The 12,019-nt window shown below is 46.8% G+C and overlaps 1 protein-coding gene across 9 annotated transcripts in view; it reads left to right on the top strand.

Annotated features, from left to right (window-relative positions):
- COL27A1 (collagen type XXVII alpha 1 chain) overlaps positions 1-12,019 on the top strand; it is a 197,486-nt gene that overhangs the window by 76,719 nt on the left and 108,748 nt on the right. For all 9 annotated transcript variants that reach the window (XM_084494237.1, XM_084494233.1, XM_084494231.1 and 6 more), the window contains 3 exons: positions 4,128-4,181; positions 9,122-9,175; positions 11,189-11,242. In XM_084494237.1, coding sequence (XP_084350363.1) covers positions 4,128-4,181; positions 9,122-9,175; positions 11,189-11,242 — 162 coding nt within the window. The remainder of the gene's footprint in view (positions 1-4,127; positions 4,182-9,121; positions 9,176-11,188; positions 11,243-12,019) is intronic.

Below are 12,019 nucleotides of genomic sequence, written 5' to 3'. Positions count from 1 at the left end.
GGTCTGAGCTCCTAAATAACGTAGGGAGCCAAGTCCCACTGGAAGTCAGCCTCCCCTTCAGACAGGTGAGCTCTCAGGTACCAGGGGAGCGTTTTACCCAAGGGAGGTGTTTTACCCACGGCCACGCAGAAGGCCGGAGGCACAATTTGGAATAAGGCCCCAAAGCCTGGCATGCTGCAGTTGTTCCAGCCCCTCAGCCCACTGCAGCACAAACCCAAAAGGATGGGTGAAGGAAGCACACGAGCATTCACTGATGCTCTGGGATGCCCTTACCATCCTGCTGTGAACCGTAGCAGCTTGAGAGATTGCAAGGTCCCGGTATAACACGTCCCTGTTACATTTGGCCTGTGGTTGCAGAAAGTCTCCCTTTCCTTCAAAATGCAGGGCTTCCCCCCTAAAACAAGCAAGAACTTAGTCAGCTCTTCAGGCTCCCCGGTATCCTCATTCCGTGAGGAAGATTTTCCAGTTACTGAAAAGAAGTGTTTGTTTGGCTTCACTATAAATATTTAGCTCATTTTTCAGTGAGCCAAAGGTCAGAGTGGGATCTGCAGGTCAGGAGCAAAGAAGTCGCTTTACTCAGTGAAACCTCACGACATAATGGGTTTTGAATGAGTGGTCATTCCTCTGACTGAAGCCTTCCAGCATTTAGCAGGAGTTTGGAGGGTATTTCCCCCCGCCTTGTGACTGCTGAAGGGATGGGGGCAGCTGTGCACAGTCCCACTTTTGTTAATTTTTGTGGGCTGTGAAACACTACACATAAAAGCGCTTCTGTGAGCAGGGTCCCATCTCCAGGCACGTCACCCCGAGGAGCTGGATGGTACAGCGCCGTTCTCAAGTGGCTCTCGTTCACGGGAAAGACATTCCAGGGAGATTACAAATACGTCACCTTTGGGAAACCCTCCTCGCTTGGAGAACACATTCAGGGATTGTTCTGTCCTCGCTGCTGCAGAGCCTTGGGCTGCTGCTGCCCCTTGATAACATTTTCCATGGAATTTGTGGTGCAGCTTTTGGGCGATTTCAGATGCAAGGCAGCTTGTCACTAGGCTGGGTTGTTTCAGCAGTTATAAAGGAGTCAAAGCAGGTGGGTAAAGGCACATTTGCAAATAGTAACGTGCTGTGGGATTTTTTGACCCAGTGGTCTCAGCGTTGTCCTATCCTGTGTGTAGAAAAGAGAAGCAAAACTAGTATAATGATGATAAATATATTTAGGAGGATCCTCATTTCTAGATATGAGTGGGGAATTGAATTAAATCCAGGACAGCCTGAGTATAATATAGCAATTAGCTGTAGACCTACAGAGCAATTAACTCTTGAATGGCTCCTCCACGGAACAGGAGCTATTTCGGGGAGCACCGGCTGCAGGTGGGCAGCTGTGCTGGGCACAGCAGGAGGAGAGGAACCAGCATTGGACAGGGTTTAATAGAGCAAGGGTGGGGAGCTCGGGGGCACGATGACTTTTACTGGGGTTTGCAGATCAGTGTGTGGATTAATTTATAAGGCCTGTCAGTTCAGATTTCGTACTGCTAACAGCTCCCGAGGCGGATGCTGTCCCGTACCTTTTGTTACTCAGCCCAGCTAACTGTACCACGCTGCATCTTCCAACTCTGCCAAGAATGTGGGTGTAAGCATAGATTCAGGACTAACCATGTTGGAACACATCAAGATCAGTTATTTTTACCATTTTTAGGACTCCTGCCAGGCTACGCCCTTTTCTCTCCGCAGTTACGAGAGCAGTTTAAAATGTCTACCACAGCCCCCAGATTTGGTTCCGGCAGTCACTGGTGTGCCAGGCTGGACTTCCCACCATCACCCCATCAGCAGGATGTGGCTGCTTCTCGCTAGGATGAGACCACGTTGGTCTTTGGGAACAGGATGGGGTTCTGATCATCCTCTGCTCGGATTACACACTACGAGTCTCGTTGAATTCGGTGTTAAAGCCTCCATCTTGTATGTCAGGAGCCTGGTTTTTTCATAATCACACATTTTATCCCTGAATACTGGGACCAGATGCTTTCTCCAGTCTTTCCTCCTTTACAGTTCCACTTCTGTTTAAGACTTTTTTATGATTATGTCGCTGTGCTTTGGTTTAGCTCTGGAAGCACTGCACCAAATTTGGCTGGAGGAACGATTCGTCTCCTATCCAGGAGCTCTGGGTGGGCGGCCGAGCTTCCCATGTTCCAGGTTTCCTCCTGGAAACTCTCCCTGTCAGCTAGGAGTCACACCAAGCTGTTCCCTCCAGTCTGACGCTGTTATAAGCCTGCCCCAGGCGATGGTGGAGCACAGATTTCAGCTAACTGCACTGACGTGGGCTTAGAGCCAAGCTGCCGACTTCGAAGTTGAATAACAGCTGAATTCCCTCCTCAAATCTAGCAGTAGCCTAAATTTATGAACCCTGTTCAGTGCTACCTAGATTATTGCTTATGTATAAGTGCTTTTTAGGAACTCATCCTTTATAAAGGCTTTCCTGTTCTGGTTTCTGCCACTTGTATTGATTTTCATCCATATTTAGGACCTGGAAGACTTGGGTTCAGGTGCTTTTGCTACTACAGGCTTGCTGAACCACCTTAGGCAAAACGTGAAGTCTCTGCATCCCACCCAGTGAAGTGGACAGATGATGCCGTGTTTTACTGGGGAGATGAAGTTATTCAAGACCACTGGGTGCCCGTGTGCTGTGGTTGCAGCAGTTATATGGGTTTTCAGATGATAATTTGTCATTCCAAGTCCTTAATTTTAATTAAAGTTCTTTCAGTTTCATTGAAAATTCACAGCCAGGCTAAACTATCAGAGAATTTCCGGTTGAAAATTTGGGAGGAAATTAAGAATGGGACAATAAAAGTATTTGGGTAAAAAATGTCCTTTGAAAAGTTCAGTCTCAGCCTTTTAATTGAACAGCTTGTTACAGCAGAGCAGCATGGATTGTGAAATAGTGCTGAGCACTCATCAACTGTCTATACCGCAAGATACAATAGCTAGACAAAAAAGCCTTTATTTTCTATTACAGTGTAGTAAAAATAAAACTGAATAAACATTAGCCCACTGATACTCTTTCAAAAGAGGGCAGGGGCACTGAACTTGGCTGGCAGTCGCACGTTTAATTGCAGCGATCTTCCTCGGAAATCAGATCCTGAAGATTTTGGCCCTACATATGCTAAAGTGCTTATTGGAAATACTACAGCTTACTGAGAAAGCACTTGACTGGCTTTTTATCCCCCAGCCTGTATTCCTCCTAGCTGGAGGGTACATTAAAGTGCTCCTGACGGTGGTGTAAAGCTCACACAGTGCTGGCAGAACAGGAGCCCTTGGAATTGAATCTTCAGGTTGTTTCATCTCCCAGGAACGCGTTCAAGAGGACTTAGAATTATTATTACTTCTGCCTGAAAGGTTAACAGATCTTTTGTGCTATATACAATCCCAGGATAAACTATTCTTAGCTGCTTATTCCAGATAATTCCTTAAATAGGCTTCGGAAAATATGCAGAGTGCTTTTAAAACATGATGTAAAAGGAGATACCGGTGTGTGTGACCTAAGGTGGATACCCTGACAGTGTCAATGGCTTCTGAGACCTATGCAAGAATGCCAAGTCAAATGGTTTAAACGGGGTCCTGCCTCCTCACCTCCCATTTTACTGTCCTGCCATCCGTTCTCTTCCAGGCCTCTAAAGACAAAAATCTGTTTGCCTTGTAGGGGAAAAGAGCTCATCTTAAATAAATAGCCAAGCAATTAAAATTTTCCTTTTTGTAACTACTTCTGTTCTCTTCCATTTTCACCAAAAAACAGCTTGTTACCACCCCCATGCCCTTCCTCTGCCCTCTGCCTATCTCCATCCCTTTTTGCTGGGACTTCTTGCGCAGCTTTCCTTCCCCTGACCCCAGGTAGCTCCTGTTCCTGGCCATGGGATGTTTGGTGTCACTGAATCGCCTCATTGGCATGTATCTTGTGGGGATAAGTAAATGTCACCTTCTGTACAGGTGAGGAATGGGTGGCTGCTGTTACCACCCGCGGGCTCCCAGGGAGGGCCCCGCTGATGCTGTGTCCCAGCGCTGGCAGGTCTGGCCTCCTGCATCTCTTGTGACTGCCGTGGACATCTGCCCCTTGACTAACGTTTTGTGTTTGTTGTGTTTTTTAGGGTCCTCCGGGTCCCCACGGAAACCCTGGCTTACCTGGCCCCCCAGGCCTGAAAGTAAGTATTCGTTGGCATGAGGAGTTTTGCCTTCTCAGAGCTGTTGCTTTCTCATTTCGGAGACGTACCAATAGGGGAAGTTCAGCCTTTTTTCGTCCTGCCCCACACAAAACGAGGAGAAGCTGAAGCCATTTATCCCCTCCCCTCTGCTCGGCACAGGCCCTCCAGCAGCACAGCACAAGCCTTTTCCTGTGCCTGCAGGAGACCCCGCTGTGTGCCTTCGTTCTTGGTTCTCCCTAATTTCAAACACTGCCTAATTAGGATCCTGCTGAAGCTCGCTCTGTGCCAGGGAGCACGCTGCTTTGCTGAGATGAGGGCAGCGGAAGCCTCCCACTCACAAAGTCGCACCACGTCCTGATTTGCTCACTTTATTTCTCATGGATTTTGTGGCCTGTTCATCTGCCTGCGCATCCACACAGCAGTGGGGGGCCGGCAGCACCCACATCTCCTCTGCCTTCCCCCTCCTAAAGGTCCCTCACTTCTCCTTCCATCTGCACAGTTCCTGGGCAGCCAGCACTCTTCCCAAACTGCTTGCTCCTAGATGTCCTCATCTGTGAGTCACCTGTGAGGTGTCAGTGCCAGAACCCCATGTTCTGCCCTTTTTATCCTGTGCACGTGTCCCCCCGTGGTGCTGGGGGCATCCCCACTGCCAGGCCTCTGCCCGTGCCCGGGGACGTTCACACACATTCAGCTCCAAAGGGGAGCTAATTCAGTCTGCTGCAAAATCCTGCAGAAAGGTGTTTGAATTCCCAGCTTGTTCCTGCGTCCAAGACTTTTTGCTGCCTAAAGTCTGTGAAGTTCTTGGGAAATTTGTTTGCTTTGTTTTGGTGTCATCGGTTACACGGGAATAGATTTATGTCTCGTAATGCCTTTCTGGGGCCAAACTGTCGTTGAGTTTCAAGGGGCAGAGCTTCGTAGAGGTTTTCACTAACAAGGAAGCTGCAGGATGTTTCAGCCAAACACAGAGAAAGGTGCAAGCAAGATTCCTTTCTTTTTATGATCTCATCAGTAGGCAGAGCCGTTAGAAGCACTGCTGATGCTCTGGGAAAAAGATTCTGGAAACCTGGCGTGCTGCCATTACGCGATTAAAAATTAGGCACTGGAGACGTGGTGGTGAGCAGCAGCTGTTTTAAATTCTGAAGTATGGCTATATGGCCTGCAAAGTGAGGCCGTAAAAGTTCTATATCTCAGTGTTCTGCATTTATTCTCCATCAGTGATTTCCAGATCACACTTGCTGAGTTTTACAAGTCAAATCAAAGTCCTTTTTACCTAACTTCCAGGCCTGCAAATTCAGCCTGATCCAATCTGTGCAATCAAACTGTTTTTTTATGCTATAGTTTTTTGGGGTTTTTTTTTGGACTTCAGTCCAATACCTTGTCAGAAAACATCATTTGGCTGTAATAAAGCTATATTCAGCTGGCCTCCTATTAGAAATTAAAACTTCCTATAGGTATTTCCCCCCATCCTGCTGAACAGTCCGTCTGGCAGCAGAAGCCCTCAGCTGGGGGATGGCTGTAGCAGGCAGCAGCAGAGATCTGGTGCCATCAGTCTGTACTACGTAGTGTAATTTTACCCAGGCACCATTTGCAGGATCAGACTGTTCTCCGTGAGGCTTTGTCACAAGAAGCATTGAGTTTGCAAAGGGATCTGAGAGCTCAGCCCGGGCCCAGGTGTAACTCCACCTCTAGTTGCTTCTAGAGCCTGCGAAGCCACATTTGCAAAACCTTTGCATGTGAAGCAGCTCTTGGAAGATGTGTATCAGTTCCCAGGGCTTTGACTTCCCTCCTTGCCTTAAGTTCTTAGGTGTTACACCAGTCCCAGAAGCTAGTAGTCACAGAAAAAGAAAAAAAAGGTATTTCACCTCCTTACATTTTAAATACCAATTCCCTTCACCAGGCTTGACAAACCTGCACCTGGAACCTGGTATCTTCTTAGCACATCCAGCCCATGGCCAAAATTATGGATTGTGAAGGGCAGCCCCAACCAGAATTTGTGCTGGGAGCCTTCAAGTGGCAGTGCCAGCAGGGCCAGGTCTTCCCTGGACAACCATTAATAACAGGGAAAAAAAGGAGCAACTTGGAAAGGAAACTGAACTTATGAGATAGATACAGCTTGGAAATGATGACTAACACCAAGTCATTGTCACTTAGGAAGTAACCCAAGAGCACAGTTTTTATGAGCTGAATTAACAGAGCACTCACAAGGTCGGTCAGTGCCTACGTACAGTGGATGTGATTCAGCGCTGCAGCTGTCCGAGATGTCCATGTGCATCTTTTCTCTGGGTACATTGTGCTGGCAAGCACCAGTGTTGTGTTGTCAGACTATTTCTGAATCTGTCCTGTGCAGAGCACACCTTGTTCTGGTGGCTGGAGCTGAGCACTCACAGGCCCTTGTACTGAGCAAGCTAAGCTTGTACTTAGCTCGCTTTGCACAGAGCTGTATGTAGCTGTTGAGCCAAATTCCCACCAATCTGTTTGGGCACGCTTCCACTGACTTCAGTGGCAGTACACCCACTTGTGCCACCCGAGAAATAAGCTCATCCTGCTTTTCTCAGCAATTTATAACGTGCAACACTTTAAAGAGGCCTTCCTGCCACTTCTTGGCATTTCATTTTTTTGTCCTTGGCAGTTGCAACATTGCTGTTGCATCTAATTAGAAAAGACTGATTGTAGCAGATAACCTCTTAAGCAGATGCAGACATATATTTGGCTGGGGATGCTGGCTGTGGGATCTGTAACCTGCTGGGGGGAGCAGGAGGGGCGTTCTTGCTAATGAATAGATGCAGCTCTGAGGATGTCCTAGGAGTGTTTGGGACCAGGAGGGAAGTTACCTGTCCAGCAGGGTGTTTTCCAAAGGCGCTACAAGAGTTGGGTTTGTGTTTCTTATCCAGAAGCCTTTGCCTCAGATGTTGGTATGTTCTGCTTAGTTAGCTGCTCTGGATAAATCTCTCTTGTTACAGTGTGAGGCAAAGTTGAATTTTCCTTTTAGTGAACGGTTTGGCTCTGATGCCTCTGATGTTTGGAATACTGTTAGTGGGATTGCAAAGCTGAGGTGTTTAAATTGCACAGCCATCAACTTCTCTCATGTAGGGAAGAAAAACAGAAGAAAGCAATTTCTTCCTTTACAAGAGGAAGGGGGAAGCGAGAGGCTTGTGGGCAAGGTGCTGATGGACAAGGTGTAGGGGCATTCTCTTGTTGCAGTTGCTGCACAAGAAGAGCTGGGCACTTAATCCTCAGTCTCAGCCCTCAACATCCAGCCATCTGTCCTCTCTGGCCCTGATGCAGTCTTGTTGATTAATCTCAGGAAATTGTGATCACACCGTGGCCGAGCTCCCCCCCTGTGTGAGGACTGCAGCAGTGTTGAAAATAGAAGTGTGGTATGAGACACAGTCCTCGCTAACATGGTCTGGAGCTTTCCAGGGAAAAATGTGAGAGGCTTGTATTCCTCTGCATGGCTTGGAGTCATCTCACGGAGCACGTTTGTGGAGGGTGGTGGGTGTCTACATGCAGCAGTATGTTGTGATCTTGACTGCTGTAATCTGTTCCAAGCAGTGATAGCACCCACAGCCTGCTCAAAGAGTGGGAGAATTGCCCTGATAGCAGCTGTGTGCAAAGCAAGATCGCCTGCATGACTTCAGTTACTGCTTGGAAGGCAGGCAGCCTTCATTCAGGATCTGTACAGACGCATCTGCCTTGAATCAGCAGTGCTCCCTACAGTCCGTAGCCAAGCAGTCTCTCCCTGAACCTTGCAGCTTGTGATGGATGGTGAGCAGGAGAAGGGGAGACAGACACTCTGCAAGGTGGGAAGTATGTCTGGGAAGTCATCGCAGTGATGCTGCATGGAAAATCAGCTGGCCATAGCTAGATCTTTGTGCTGTCAATGAGAAATGCCAGGTAGTAAATATTATTACTCCTTTGTACGATCTCGCTTTCCCTCCAAGCACTCCACTTGACAAAGATTAATTACCCCTTACAACTGTCCTGTGCTTTGGGTTAGTTTTGAATCCCAGGCTGCCGACGTGGCATGCAGAGATAGGGACTTGTTTGTGATCCCAGGGGCGTTACACAGCCAGTGCCTGATACTGTCCTGGCCGTGCCAGCACAATGTTATACAGACCTAAGCTGCTGGGTGTGCTAAGCCTTACCTCTCCCCTGCCAAAAGAATCTGGCACGCTTCAAATCTCTTCTACTTTTTCCTGCTTCTGTCTCTTAACCTGTTAGGTACACACGCCACCTTTCCACTGTTAAAGATTTTAAACCGGGATTTTCAAAGGCATCTACTGAAATTAGACGTTCATATGCTGCTGAAATTCCAGCCTGGGTTTGTCAGAAGGTCGGTCTTCAGTTGTACTTTCTCTCGTCATGGTTGTTGAACAAGAAAATAATGCATACTGCCACTTAAGATAAAGTGTGCCTCTTCCCTCTGCCAGCCTGAAAGCCTCACAATTGCTCTGGCTGCTGGTGCTGTCTAATTAGTGTAACTTTCTCTCCAGTTTCATCTATTCCCCACAGTTAAAGAAAGCAACAGCAGCTAGGAAGTTGTTAAGAAGGATGGTTTAGCCACAGTAATAGGCTTGGTAATTATTTTTGTGATGGTACTTGTAGACAAGGAAGAAATCACAGCTGTCTAGTCTAATAAGTGTCAAAAGTCCTGACGTTGCCATCTTCCAGATATCCTTTCTTTAGTCAATTTAATACTGTCAAATACTATTTAAAACTCAACCCTTTAGCAGCAGCACTCACTCACCCAAACCAGCCCCAGGAAAACAGAGCTGTACCTAGGGGCTGTAGGGATAGCTCTTTAGGAGTAGCACTTGAGATGCGAGGACGAAACAGAGATAAAACCATGTTTTTCTAATCTGGGGGCTTGGTGAAAGCAAAACAATGTCTATGAGCAGGATCCTTAGATTATGTCATTAATTTAAGGTTTTTTGTTTCAGGGTCAGAAAGGAGATCCTGGGCTGTCGCCTGGAAAAGCTCGCAGTGGACAGAAGGTAAGACTGACCAGACTGCACAGGCATTGAGACTGTGTTGTACTTATTGTATAAGCCCTGTGTGTTCATGTGGAGGTGGTCCGTACTGCAGCCATAAGCAACACAGACACTCAAGTAGATTGTGGACTTAAAATTAAGACTTAGACCCTGGATTCAGGACTAACGAGTCAGCTAAGGTAGTGGCCACAGTGCACTGAAGTGCTTGCTGCCACAGCTTCTTGTCATCCAGGTGTTTACCTGTCTTAGGTGTAACCTAAAGCCCAAACTTAAGTCCCTGCTGCTGCAAGCATGCGGCTGCTTAAGCTAGGTGCTTAAACAGTGGATATACATCTGTGTGAGATACAGCCACACACCGCCGTCTCTGGGCATGCAGCTGTAGAAAGAGGCAATCCCAATACACGCAATTAAAGCCTTGAAGGCAAAAGAAATGATGTTCTTGCTGAGGAGCAGTGCTTTGCCTCCCGTCACAAACGCAGCCCGCAGCAGACTGCTGCTCTGAGAGCAGCTTCGCTGTCTCGCTGGCAGAGAAGGAGAACTTCTCAGACCACTGCACTGCCAAAGTGTGGATCCTGCTGTGTGGTAACCAGAAGCCTTCCCACCAACGTCTCATCAAATTGACACAACGCACACACAACTGGGAAGTGTGGCTGCTTTCTGGATGTAGCAACTGTTAAGGATCAGAGTTCTCCTGCTAATTCCTTTCAATGAATTATGAGCCCCTTTTTTGCTGTTTCACAGCTGAGTGAATTTTACTGAAGCAGCAAGGCCTCACAGAAGTCTAGAAATGAATAGAAGAGCGATCAGAACTTCCCAACACCTACCTCAGTTACTTCTATCAGTAGTGTCTGCACAATACTTCGTAATTCATGTTCGGGGCAAGAAGCCTGCACCTCTTCCTTTCATCATATGCCTTGCTGTAAATTCACAGCTAATAGAAAACATCAGCCATGAAGAGCTCAGGCCCTTCATTTGAAACCAGATGCTGCAATGAAGTAGTGCACGCCACACAAACACGAGATGGAGGGTGACACTAGCACACAATGAGATGGCTAAATCTGAAACGATGCCTTTAACTTAACAGCACGAGATGCCTTTTGAAATGTCGGGTACTATATCAGAACGGCATCACATGGAAACCATCCACACGGACAATCTGGAACTGTTCTCCTGTAAGCATGCTTAATGTAAGAAAGGGAGAGATCCAGATCACTTTCAGCTCATGTTAACAAGGCTTTGTTCCTGTTAGCAGTAATAGAAACAAGAAATTTCCAGCAGGACTTTGGAGCAATGCCTAATTTTCAAGCTAGATACTCCAAGCGTTAGAGACCCTAAAGGTTTGATCCTAATCAGAGGAGGCCAAAATGTACTTGTGCTAATGGATCAGATGTTAGAGAGTTCTCACACCAACGTGTTCTTTCTATGATGATTTGGATTTGCCAGCTGGGAAGTGATGCAATCCCTTTTCAGAAGTGCAGGCCACTGAAAAACCTCTCCCAAGAGCAGCCTGTAAAGTTTCAATCCATGTTACATAGGCAGGTTAAATACTTACACCAACAGAGCCACCTGAACTGGAGCCATGAGCTGAGCCAGCGTGGTAGCGCAATAAGAGCAGAACCACAGGATTTGGCAGGGGGTATCTGTTGTTCTTGTTGCATATAAAAGCTAGAATTTTCTTGCCTTGGAGATTTAAACACCTATGGAAAGGCAAATGAAGCAAGTGGCTGAATGAGAGCCTTTTTTAAAAAAAAAAAAAAGGCATTCATTCTGCTGGTAAAAAGCTGGGCTCCAGCAGCAGCTGTAACTAATTAACTGGGTTTATAATTTATATGAGCCAGTTTAAAAAGATGGTGTTTAAATCTACACTTCTTATCCATTCTGTTTTTGAAGAGTCGCAATTAGAATCACAAATATCAATAGCTGGGTACTACCATAGGCAAAATAATTTTAGTAACAGTGTGCTAAGCACAGGGACAATGTTGATGAAAATTAATGCGACTTGCTTGCTTCCTACAGGGAGATGTGGGCTTACCTGGTTTGACTGGGTTCCCTGGACCACCTGGTAGAAAGGTAAGTGTGTGTCCTTTTCTAATGGCTAAAATCACTATTGTTAATTTAAATTGCCTTCCTCTAACTCTAGCTGAAAGATTCAGTTAAGCACTGGTACCCAGCAAAAAAAATCTTCTGCCTGTTTCACAGGTGTGTAAACCATGACACAGGGCTGGAGCAACTGCCTGGGGGTTGTAACAGCAACACTCTGTATGAGTACAAAATGAAATTCTGAATCCAGGTTTCTCTTCCTTCTTTCTATTTGGTGTCCACTGCACTGCATCATCCCTCTGTGCCCTGACACTGGGTCCTCATCAGGAGGCTGAGTTCAGATCTGGCTCAGCTCGTATGTTAACTGGGTGGACCTAGAACCTACATCAGTACTCAAAGGTTGGATTCAGGATAGGTTTAGGCACTCCAGGGGAAAACCTGACTGTCTCTCCTGCTAAAGCATGTTTCAAACAAAACATGTGTAGGCCTCCCCTCTATTTTGCCTGGAGACTGACAGCACCAGTCAGGTTTTGCTTTATTTGCTTCCACGTTGATGTTTCAACATTAGCATTGCCAACAACATGCCTCTGCCTAGAAAACGACACACGGGGATAGAGCACAAGATCCTTCCATCCTTTATGTTGCAGCAGAGCATGTACGTGTGTTCACATGTACAAGTCCACACCGCAGTACCTTAGTGATCCCTGCCTTGAGTCCGCACCTTTCATACATCAAGGACACTTCAGCTGACCTTCGAGCTCCAGGCTGTTTTGACAGGTTAGTTTGGTTTTCTGGAAGCTGTTGAAG

The sequence above is a fragment of the Aythya ferina genome, assembly GCF_964211825.1.
Source record: "Aythya ferina genome assembly, chromosome: 20".
NCBI lineage: Eukaryota > Metazoa > Chordata > Aves > Anseriformes > Anatidae > Aythya > Aythya ferina.
The sequence above is the reverse complement of the archived record's forward strand: the minus strand, read 5'-3'. Positions and strand labels throughout refer to the sequence as shown.